Source organism: Perissodus microlepis, chromosome 8 (genome assembly GCF_051167445.1).
Source record: "Perissodus microlepis isolate ML-2025 ecotype Zambia chromosome 8, ASM5116744v1, whole genome shotgun sequence".
Lineage (NCBI taxonomy): Eukaryota > Metazoa > Chordata > Actinopteri > Cichliformes > Cichlidae > Perissodus > Perissodus microlepis.
The window spans coordinates 14,647,539-14,660,241 of NC_140468.1; the positions used below are offsets into that span (position 1 = coordinate 14,647,539).

Below are 12,703 nucleotides of genomic sequence, written 5' to 3' on the forward strand. Positions count from 1 at the left end.
TCCCAGCATGACATCCACATACACACATTAATGTAGAGAAAAATACTGTTTCTTAGATCCAAACAAGTTCTCATATATATGGACAGACAAAGCCGTCAGACTCCAAACACACCACATCACACATACATACACACACACACCACCACATGCACATTTTTAAAAAATCCTGTCAGCCAGGCAGACTCCTGCTGAGCAGTATTGATTTCTGTCTCCCCAGAAACACCTGCTCACAGCAGGAACTCTAACTCATGTGTGTCTGCATGTGCATGTGGGTGTGAATCAGACAGAAAAGATGACAAGTACTTTAAAACATCATTAACCAATTATACTGTATTTGCGAGGCAAAACAAAGCATCAGTCCAGCACCAGCTGTGCAGAGTATTTGCTACGTGTCACAGAAAGGCCCACTGTTGACTGTGTATATAAAATATCATATCATGCACTGATTTACGCATTTTGTGTTTTGCTTGACTGTCGTCACACAAAAGAAAATGCATTTAGTGTTTTACTTTCCAGATGCCACTGATGTGGGGATAAGGTCAGGTACTTTGAATATAGCAAGTGATATTTTACAGAATGTAGAGAGAGTAGGAGGCAGAAAAAGGGGATGATGGATAGCATAGGTAACAAAATAGCTAATGTTTGCTGTTAGAGGCTTTCAAATACCCTTTAAAATTGCTCTCAACAAAAGAGAAAACAATACAAAAGCTGTTCAGTACTGTGAAAAAGTTTTTAGTTACCGCTCATTTCTTTCTATTTTGCTTCCAAGTAACCAGATTTTGTTTCAATTTTTAAAATGGTCTTGAGCAATAGTTCTCCAGGCTTTCACAGTTTTTCTTTGGATACTGGCTGTTATTTTCATCCCACTTCTTCTGGCTGACCACTTTCAGAGAAATTGTTCTTTTACGTTTGTTTGTTAGGCAATAACTGACCTATGAATCATTCAAGGACAGAAAAAAAGGAAAGAAGCCTGGACAAGTGGAGGACAAAAGAAAAACTGGCATGCCTAAAAAAGTATCTACAGCAGATGAACTGTATGTGGCAGTCAATAAAACAGGAAAGATTCAGCAAACATGACACAGGACAGGTGTGCTGTCCTGTGTCAGCCTCATCAGAAATTGTTTCAGTGGAGAAATTACACAAATTACAAAAGAAGTGGAGTGAAAAGCAGTGGAAACAGGTCTGATGAACTTTTAACTGAAATTGCAATCAGTATTTATGGAGGTCAGGAGAGAGGTAAGTGTCTCAATTTGTCTACAGTTTGTAAAACGCGGTAGAACTGATGAGATTATGAATGTAGAAATGTACTGGGAGATTATGATCCACCATGCAGTGCTATCTGAAAAGTATCTGAGTGGGATTGGTTTTGTTTTTCAGCATGCCACTGATGCCAAGCAGACTGCCGGTGTAGCAAAAGCATACCTGGATAGAAAAACACACAGTGGAACATTATCAGTCATGGATTGGCCTCCCCGGACCCTGAACCTCATGCAGTGTAGGATCATCTTGGCAGAGAACACAACAAAAACCAGCCAACATCCAAAGAAGAGCTCTGAATGTTGTTCAAGAAGCCTGGAGAACTATTCCTGAAGACTATGCAGAGATTTTACAAAAACTAGAAAAAAATTCAGAGAGAGTTGAGGCTGTTTTGAAGAATAAAAGTGGTAATATTCACTTTCGAGCTTGTTAGTATTGCAAAGAAATGAAAGGGAGCTCAAGACTTTTGCACAGCACTGTATTAAAACTAGTAGCTCTTAACGTCAATTAAAAACGAACAATTGCCATTGTGCACTCTGTAACTGTGGTGGTTTGCATGTGCCTGTTATAGAGATTGTGTTCTAGTTTAATGAAACACTTGAGATCTTGTTCTTACAAGGACATTTTCGGAAATCATTATAAGAGCACGTCTAAATTTTAAAGACAAGAGTGTTTTTGCTCTTTAACTACTGTTGTTGAAAACCCCATGCGACAATTAGAGTTTAAGTCCCTCCTGTGGGGAGACACCATCGCTAAATCAATACAAGGACTTCAAACTGTGCAAACTCAAAATAAATCAATTTGTGACTAAAACTTAATTTCATTGCTGAAAAGTACACTTAGTCTGAAAACTTTTACAAGAGTTCTCTTCTTGTTGCTTGCACAGAGCTTGGTTTGTCTTTCACTTTTGTTACCTTGCTACTTGATGACACTGCAGGTAAGTATTTTAAGGTAACCAGCAGTCTAGTTTTGATCTGTCTTATCAAGTCTAGTAAAACACATTATCCAAGCACCAAGTGAAAAAGGTGTCAAAAAGTATATCCCTTTTCTTTCCAAGCTCCTTTATTGTCTAAGGAGCTTGGAAAGAAAAGCATCTGGACTTCAGTTTCCTTGAAGACGCTTCACCTCTCATCCGAGAAGCTTCTTCAGTTCTACGAGCAACTGGTGGAGAGTCCCAGGTTTTAAGCCCTTTGGGAGTGTCCCCAAGAGAGTCATGGACCCCCTATTGATCCTCTACCTAATTGCACGAGCCCAGGTGCTTTCTCTTAGAACTGAAGAAGCTTCTCGATGAGAGGTGAAGCGTCTTCAAGGAAAGTCCAGATGCTTTTCTTTCCCAGGTCCTTAGACTACGATGACCTGGATGACCGAGAACCTTCAGAGAACTATTAGCCCTTACTGTTTTGACGCTCAAGATACCATTACCAAGCTATATTGCTAAAGGGCTAAAGGTATGTTAACATACCAAGCTAGTATTTCTCTCTTTAGCAAATAAAAAACAACCTTTTGCACACTTGATTTTCCTGTATATACTGCCTGTCTGAAGTCCATTCCCATCCCTCTCAATCCCTCTGGGATTCATACGTAGACTTTGACGAAGCCATCCCATTATTATACTTGGACACAAGCTATAAGGCTTCCACCACTACTATACTTAACATATGAAGTTCTTTTTGTAAAAAGCTTTCTTTGGTATGTACTAGAACAATTTACTGCTTCTTTGGCCAAACACTGCTATGTTTAATGTTTTTTTCGTCCAGAGAAGATTCTTCCAAAGGACTAAAAGTTCTTTGGAGAACTGTACTTTTGCTTTAATAAGGTTTTTGGACAGCAAAGACTTTTTCTGGCACACCTGACACACAGGTCAAATTGATCTCTTTCTGGTGTGCAGCCATGCCCTTTGACAGCTGGAATAGTTACCAGGAGGCTCCTGCTGGCAGTCGGTTAAAATAAGGGATGATTTCTCTTAGAGTGAAATTATTTATTTCAAATAGAGCTCTTTCAATCTTAGCGTGTTGATGCCACACATTTTAGCAGGAAAGAAAACACCTGACCTTCATATATTTAAGTGCAGGACCGTTTATTAAAATCCACTGCTTCAGAGAGGATTAGATGTTTGCCTCTGCAAACACCAAAACTCTTCCTACAGATTTTTTTCTTTGTTAGATAAACTACATTCATCAAGTTGGATGTACAAATGGTTAAACCCAAGCTTTTGGCTCTATTGTCACAAGCATCAAACGTTACCTCAGAAGCTTCTCTTTGTTTTTCTCCACGTACGTAGGAGGGACATTTGATACAACGACCTGCATGTCCAGCTGGTTCACAACTGACACCTACACAACAGGAAAGGAAAACTGAGATAAAAACCTGCTGAAGCACTTAAAATAAACCAAAAATAACATCCTGGGCTCTGATTTCGGTGCATCTTAACAGACAGAACTTCCACATGTTTGTAAATGCAGTCAAATGAATAACATTTCCCTTCTACAGCACACAAAATGTGCTTCAGGTTTGCCACAAATTGAATTTGTTTTTACACTTACCTGCTAAAGGATTTATGTGGCAGTGTAAGGGAGCAGTGGAGCACATGTAATTTAGCAGTTTGATTACATTTTTTTTATAGCTTGTTGGTGGTTGGACTACGTTCATATTTGCATAGTGTACTTTGCCATTATTTTGTCTAGGGTACTACAGAACCTGCAAGCAATTAACTTGACTATATTGGATGTAAATTAGTCACATGTATTAATTATTCACAAATCAAGCCTTCTTTAGAAGTGACGTGGTTAACTGAGCAACCTTAGACTATAATTTTTTAGGTTAAAGGCAGGTGTCGGACTAGTAGACACAAGATGCAGAGTTTAAAGTGGGATGTGTTATTTTTTTGCCTTATGTGGGACCTTTGTGTGAACAAGTAGGAACTCAGATGAGCAACATTTTTTACTAATATGTGATTTTTTTTGTACTACATTTCATTAGAGTTTCTTATCAAATGGGCACTCTCACTCTTATATTTTTTAGAAAAATGAGTTCAAACTACTCTCTCTCATTAGCTTTAGTTAACCAAAGACGATTTCTCCCTGCAGGCATCGTTTTGCTGTGTTTACTTGTTCCAGTAAGAAGTCATTAGCAGCTTGCAAAACTATCCTTTCAGTGCAGCTTCCTTCACACTATCCTAAGAGCAATAAAAATCTCATTGCACTAATCATGTCACCCAGTTCATTTTAGGTTGGACGCCTTAAAAAAAAGTAATCGTAAACCTGCCATTAAAATGTAATCATTGTAAAAAACATAAATTATACATACCACTATGTCTGCTTTGCTGCTGTGTCCTTGACCATAGTTGTCTGTAGCAACCACCTCAAACTTAAAATACGACCTCCTCATATTGCGGTACATGATAGCCGTCTTCACAACGCCGCTGTACGGTTCAATGATAAAGCCATCTTTGGTGTCTTTAGTGTCTTTACTAGCTGGAGGGGGGATGATCAGACGGTATATTACAGAACTGTAGTTACCAGTGTCTTTGTCCAGGGCCTGGAAAATAAGAAAAATAAGGACCATTAGATGGTATTACTGTGATCATAATTACACCGCCAAGCATTACCATAATCACTGTCATTATGAAATGTCATCATCGTCATGCACACAAACACTATGATCAAGCCACTGTTGTCTTTTTGGGGTTTTTTGTAAAACAAATTCCATACGCTGTAATTATTATAATGCTGTTGGTCTGCTCTTTGCCTCCTTACCATCATCATTTCAGTCCAGGAGTTTGACACTATACAAGACACTGTCATGTACACTGAGTAGCGCAGGACTGATAGTGTGTCTCAGCTTTTACTCATCATGAGGTCACATATTATTTTTGCTTTTCTGGATTTTAAAACCTGTTCAAAGGCTTTCAGTTCTTTCATTTTTTTTTTAATGTGATATAATTCTGAATCAGAGGAAGGGTAAAAAGAATCCTTTGAAATCTGAGCAGATCATTTAATCTATGATTCTGGCTAACTATCATGTCTCTCCCTTGTTCAATATACATGCAAATCTCACATTAAAATCCAGACACACTCTCAGACAGACATTGATTTTATGCAGGGTTATTATAAGAAGGGCTAGAAATGTAGATATAGACACCCGCCACATCAAAGGTAAGATATGGTAGATAAAAACAAAGTAAACTGGGTTTTTTTTTTCATAGCTAGGGAATAAAGAAGCAACAAAAAAGAAACAAAGGTAATAAGGAGAAAGATGAGATGGGGAAGGGGGGCGTACTGAAAGAAGAACAAATGTATACATCTTTTTCATTTTCTGGGTTCTTCCTTGCAGAGATGCATGGCTGAGTGAGGGTAACTTTTCAGCAATACATTAAAATGTGCAGTAGTGATAAGAGCTGCTTTAAACTGTACAGGGTGCAGGTCTCTCTGCTGCACCTATGAAGAGATATGTCCAAATCCAAGCAGGCCTGTGTCGTTCTAAAGTCGCAGTTTATTTGCCTTTGCACCTGTACACTTACCCAATTTCCTGTAAACATGAAATATATGAAATATGAGGGCACAAATGAATAATTGAGCAATAGCTGCAAACATTTCAATATACTCATGCCCTGCACACCTAAGAATTATTCAGAAGCATTTTGCAAGGTTTGACGCCAGCACTTGGTGAGCAAGGTAGCACTCAACCCAGAAGCAACGCTGCATCATCTAGCGAGGCATCCTGATCAAACAGATGCTGTTTCCATTAAAAAAAAAAAAAAAAAAAAAGATTGGATTGTAGCTCTGCTGTTTACCTTGTAATTGCCATGATGGAGGAAAAAAAAAGTCCCAGCACTGGAAACTCTGATGGATTATTAAAGCTGGACTTTCTGTCTAGTATATTTTCATTTTATCAGTACCCATAACAACACAACCTCACCAAGCAGGGCTTTGCTTTGAGGCAATTTCTGGTCAACACACTAGTTAAAAGAGAGAAAGAAGCTTAAATGTCAAAGATTTACACAGCTGGAAAAGTAGAAATAGCTACATTCAGCTGGGTTTACCACATCACATAGTTCTGCATGTATGATTTAGCAGTTTTACACAACCCCAAAGGGGATTTATGTCCCCAGCTGGAAGTGAACCAGTGATTTTATTTTGCCAAGCAAATGTGTAAACCACCACACTACGGAGGAAATGGAAAAACATTTTTAACAGGCAAAAAGTGAAATTAATGAATTTAGAAAAAAATAATGGAGATGAATGAGCTTGATTGTTGATGTAGTCTAATCAATATTTGAATTACAGCATCCTCCGAGGGACAAAATAACACATCAACTCCTCCATGTGCAAATTGTAAACCCTAAAGGCAGAAACGTCCTGCATGTAGCAACACAGAGACAAAAGAACATTTTGCCTGAAGAAGACGATTTGCATGCTTCAGACAGATGAGATAGGATTATTCATAATTAAGATTGGAAAAGCACATTTCTCAAAGTTACTCTGAAGCTTTTGTCTCACTCCCTTTTTCATTTTGATGCTACCATGTGTACAGCTAGCATCCCTGTCCATCTTTCTAGTCACTCCCTGCTGTTATCTATTCATCCACCATAGATCATGTATGTCTTCCCTGCTTTTTTTCAGTCCAGTCAGTTTGTCTCTCAGCAGGGTGTCAGCTCTCCTTACCTAACCATCAATCCTTTCTCCTCCTTTAACCTTTAGATATATTGCCTCACTCTGTGGCGATTGAGCCTGCAACCAGTTTTTCTCTCTCAGTTTATTTAAATTGTTTAAAAAGCTGGTTCCTGTAATCCAGCAAACATAGTTCTAACCCATACAAAACCCATATGTAAGCCCCAAACCTCAGGTGTTTGAAGCAGAGGAATAGCAAATTGAGACACTCGGTTCATGAGTGAGAAAAGCACATCGTCTGAACTTGTGAAACATGCTCTCCTGATGCTCTCATCGTTCCTGTCACTCTCGCTGGAATGATCTAATGAAGGAGGAATATCTAAGAATGATCTTAAAAACGGTAATAAAATATTAAAGCGCATACTTTTCTGCCAGGGACCCTGCCTGGGTCTCTTGTGGCATCCAGGCTCATTAAAACATATTGCAATTTCTAAGATAGAGGCTGAAAGAGATAGGCTCCGTGACCCATTTAGGGTCCTGAAAGGCATTTTAATAATACGCTCAAGTTGTTTACAGTTACATGAATCTTTGTAGCAGTCAGGTATACAAAAGGGAAACAGAGAGATTTCTCAATCAACAGAGAAAGAAAAAACATACCTATCAATCATGATTTTTGTAATACTTGAATAATTTTAAAACAAGAAAAAAAATCTATTTCCAAACAAGCACTGTGTAAGCAGTACCTTACAATATAGTAAAATCCATACTACAAGCCTACAAAGTACATAAATCGGGGTCTTGTTTTAAGCCTCTACTGTAATTAGCAATTTGAACTGTGTGTTTTATGCTATTTGTGTTAATAGGCAGATCTTTGTGTAGTTGTACCTGTACTTGCAAGACTGAGGTGAAGGTTTTGGCGTCTTCTGCAACTCCTCCAATGTAGAGAGGTCTAGTGAATTCTGGCGCATGGTCATTTTCATCCTGGACATCAATCACCACTTTAGCTGTGTTAGCTAGAAAACAGAAACACAAAATACACATTATGATACACTTTTCCATAAAGGAATGCTTTTGTGAAACACATACAAGGACAAGCACAAACAGCATTGACTGGCTGCAGTTCTGTAGCACCAGTAACTTTATCCTTCAGGCTCCAGTCAGCAGATTGTTAATCGAGGTAGCTAGAGTTAGCCGATAGCTAAAATAATAGCAATGGCCTAAAATACTATGGTCAAGGTTCAAAATGGAGCTTCACAAACTAAAAGGAGACGTCCCAGTGGGTACATCATATTTTATATAGAGTCTATGCCTGTGTCGCATAACAGATGTATTTCAGGTTGTGGAACATTAATCAGATTTACTCTGATCCATGTTATGAGTTCAAGACATCTCTTTTAGAATTGATCACTTCCCTTTTAGCCCTGTAAAGCCTGAATCATAAAATAACTGCCAGAAAATTGTAATTTTTTTTATAATTAAGTATTTATTGAAACTTCAGACTATTTCAATTTGCATATATCTGTTTTAATTTGTATCATTTTTGCTACATTTGGCATTTTTGTCCAATTTATTGTTTACAAATGTATTGTTTCAGTGTTATTAGGTGTTTCAAATTGATTTGAAAGTTTGATTTTTGTGGTTTACGTTCATATTATCATATCCGCTCATTGGCCATAGCTTCTAAAAGAATGCCACTTGATTTAGATTTATGTTAAAAGCACATTGCGTACTCCTAGGAAGTGCATATGTATAGGCAAGTTGGTGTATCCAAAACTGGTCTGACAATGAATAAGAGTTTAAAATTTACAGCTAGAGTTACAACTTATTGCCACCATTAGCAAAGGTGAAAAAAAACCTCTCCCAACCAACCAACCCTCCCAAAAAACACCAAAAACAAAAGAAAACCTCAGAGTTAAAGTAACTAATCACAAGCATTTCCCTTCATCAACAGCTATGATTAATTCGGCTACAATTAGAAGCTTCGAATGAAAAATCTGATTAAAAGAATCTCCTCATCTCTTTCATCAGTACTCTGATGGTGGGCTCTCATCAGATTTCATTAAAAAGCTTTGGTATTGCAAACCATCCCAAACATCTATGCTTCCATTTTGATTCAAATGTCCCTAAAAAGTCATTGGCGTGCTGTGGTATGTGAACTATCTGGCAAAAGAAATAACCTAGACTGTTCAATGAATGTTCTATGTATTGCATTGAGAAGCTGGAAAACAAACTGCATTTTCAGGGCATTCAAAGGATTTCAAAACATGGGTTAGTTAAGTGAACAATGACTAAACGACTTCAAGTTCATCATCTGAAAGTATGTTGTGAGATATTTAAGACACTTCTCAATGTGGAGTATGCAAGTAATGGAGCAATAACATTGACCTGAAGGATCTGATCTGATTTTTGAGACACATGCGTCAAGAAATCTCAACCCTTAATGATAACTGACAGCATCAGAGACGTCTTGGCCTTTCCAAGGCAACTGTCTTCACAAGCAATGTCTTTGCCAAGATTAAAAACCAGATTTTGCATCAATAATTCACGTTTTAGTACTGAAAACACATGCACAGAAAAAGCTGCTTTAAGTGTCTTACATATCTTTTAAATATTCAGTATAAGCTACTGTGTTTTGTATTTGTTAATTGTACCTTAGAATGACTCACATTCAGTCTTTATCTGGCCATGAACAAGAAATTCAGAATCACACCCATGGAAAACTGCATCACAATAAATCAACCCGACGGTTAAAAGGTGAATCATGTCAGAAAGACAGCACAAACCCAGGATTGTGAACTTTTGTTTACTTCAATACAGATGAAAGAAGAAAAAAATTCCCTTAATAAACTTGCACTGCTGACGGGATAAAGCAAACAATATTCAGCTTATCTTTAACAGGCATCCTTAAAACACAAGAGCAAAACATATAGTTTCAAGCCATATCTTCACTTGAATTAAAAAGCAGGATTAACATATTGTTGAAATCTCCTATTGATTTGTTTCCTGATTAAAATGCGCACCAAGAAGAACTGAAGGAGTTCTGCTAATGACTACAATGACTTGTAGCTTTAATCCCAGCAGAATTCTTCAATTCAAATCGTTTAAATGAAACAAGAACAGCATGTGGTAAACACTATAATTAAGGAAGAGAGACCTTGGTAGCTGAACATCAATTAAGAAGAATGCAGATATGTTTTCAAAGCAAAAACACCAGCAGGCAGATGGAAATTGCAGAAACAAGAGGCAGAAACAATTAAAGAGGGGAAGGAAAGCCACAATTTCGGTTTTAGTCAACACTTGATCTCACATGCAATTTTGGCAACAAAAAAAGTAAAAAGAAAGACTTGAAAACTTAGATTACAGCTGGTTTACCACTGAACTGACCTGCACAGATCACTGAGTACCAATGCTTGGGACAGACTGGAAAAAGTTACAGCTTTACAGATATGATCTTCAATCTTCCAGCCCGCTTGCCAGCTTATTTTCCCACTTTGATCATAGCAAACACTCTTTGACATTTGAGAAATAAATTCTGGGCAGTTATATAATTGCACATGTGCCGAGACCTCGAGTGAGAGGCAATGAGACACACATCTAGCTTTTTTTTTAATCAACATCAACAGTGAGGGCAACAAACTGGCAAAACCTGCAGCTTTGATAGAAATCTAAGCGAGAAGAAAAAGTTGCTTTAAAGGCAACACTAACCGCCAAGGTAGAGTATAATAAAAAGTAGAGCTTTGTAGAGCGTGTGCAAGGTGAAAGTTTTAACACATGCACTGCAGCTCTGAACGTGTTGTGACATTTCCCTCATGAAGATGCATATGATAATGCAAATGTTGAATCGATCAAAATAATGTTTAACCTGTCAGAGCTCAGGACAAAGTATGTGTGATGTCAGATGTCAGTTTGAGAATACTAAATCTTCCCTCCTAGACATTCCACGGTAATCTGTGAGTGATGTTATTGTTAGGTGGAAGCATTTAGGAACCACAACAACTCATTCATGACGTTTGCTGAGCTATGCAGAAGTTACCAGTGCTCTGCTCACTGAGAACCAGCAGATGTCCAAAACTCTAGCGTTAACATCAGCAGAAAACTGTGCACCAGGAGCTTCATTGGATGGCATTTCATAGCCGACCAGCTCCTGTAGGTGGCCCGGTGCTTTTTTCCATATAGTGCACCAGTATATTAAAAAAGGTCATGAGGTGTCCTGTCATCAGGCACTTACTTTTTGAGGGAGCTCGCAGGTTTGAAGACACCACTCTCATGGAGTCCGCCTCTACCTTCAAAACATAGCTGGCATTGGTCTCATAGTCCAGGGGCTTGGCAGTGTAAATGACTCCTGTTGTTTCATTTAAAGCAAACACACCTGGGTAGAACAAGACAGAACAATGAAGAAAGATAGAAGGGTGGCATATAGTTCCATAATGTTCAGTTAGTGAGTGGGATGTTGACAGCTAGTGAGTAGCGTTTTATAGAATGAAGTGGAAGTCATATAATGTCTCCTGAGCATACAGTGATAGATTTTGAGCTCCACAACCGAACACAGGAAAACTCTGTATAACCAGCTCTAAGTTTACTCACCACCCTCGTTGCCTTCCATGATGGAGTACACGATAGTTTGATTGACAGCAGATGCTAAGATGACTCCCACTGGGGTTCCAACAGCAGCCTCCTCGCTGACTGGCAGAAACCTGGCAATGGATCAGTCAATCAATACAAACTGATGAGAAAATGAAATATGTATGTGTACACTGTGGGCCAACCTTTTCTCAAAGGGTAATCACATTTTGGCAAGTTCAGTAGACATGAGAGTTGAATCTGTAAAATACTTCCAAGATATTCTTTTTTCCTTCCTTCATGCTTACAGTTATATGATCCTTCAAACCCCAGAGACAAAGTCTATAAGTAGTGTTTACATTTTTAAAAAACTGGATTGTATAACAAATGCGTAAGAAGTTGCTCTTCGAAACTGCACTTAGAGATAAAGCAAGACTTGGCTGCTGAACAACAGCTTTTTTTTAAATGCATTTAATAAACAAATTCACTTAATCTTTGACAACACTCCTGTTTATATTCCTCAGTACAGTAATGTCAGACACCATAGATCAGTGCATTGCTGTTCTCCAGCCATATGTCAGTTATAGGATGCCAATGACAGTGTGACAAAACACAGCAGTCAAAACAGCCTCTGCTCTCACTGATAACATGAGTTGCACACAAAAAATAAAGTCAGTAAGGACGTTCTTTAAGCATCTATGTGTTGATTGTAAAGTCCGATGTTCAACTGAGAACAAATAATAAAAACATGCAAACTAACTGAATGGCATTTGTTCAGGCATCCTACAAAATACAGCTGAATCAGCAACCAGCAGAAGAGCTGATGGATCAGCTGTTACCCTTTTATAAATCCTATTAGCAAATCAACAGGCTGTTCCATGTAAGTCGCTTTAGCCTTGCAGATGCAAAGCTGCTTTGTAACCCACCTTGCCTCCTTTTCATGCCATGCCTGATCTAATCAGTGCCATCTTTTTTGTCAGTGCATTCTCTAATGTGGGGTGTTGCTGCTTCTCTCATTGGCTTAACATTCAGTTGCAGATCCAAAAATACAGTCAAAGAGCCAAATGCGACAGAAAAAACCCAGAGCATCAATGGCATAGCAGCTCATCTGATCCATCACAGTTCACAGGTTATTGGCCGTAAAACGACTAATATGATCTTGACCTTGATCACTGTGTGTAATATTTACTAAAAACGCTGCAGGAGGAGTGATGATTCTTATGATTTGTGGACAAGCTCATTGACCCATTGGCTAATCATCTTCAAACTTCTGCTGA

The 12,703-nt window shown here is 38.3% G+C and overlaps 1 protein-coding gene across 1 annotated transcript in view; it reads right to left on the bottom strand.

The window, feature by feature from the left end:
• Positions 1–12,703, bottom strand: part of LOC146381613 (protocadherin-15-like) — a 221,206-nt gene that overhangs the window by 39,812 nt on the left and 168,691 nt on the right. Inside the window, exons 27-31 of the mRNA XM_084937707.1 lie at positions 11,451–11,560; positions 11,095–11,235; positions 7,752–7,879; positions 4,564–4,794; positions 3,502–3,590 (exon numbers count right to left, since the gene is read on the bottom strand). Coding sequence (XP_084793833.1) covers positions 3,502–3,590; positions 4,564–4,794; positions 7,752–7,879; positions 11,095–11,235; positions 11,451–11,560 — 699 coding nt within the window. The remainder of the gene's footprint in view (positions 1–3,501; positions 3,591–4,563; positions 4,795–7,751; positions 7,880–11,094; positions 11,236–11,450; positions 11,561–12,703) is intronic.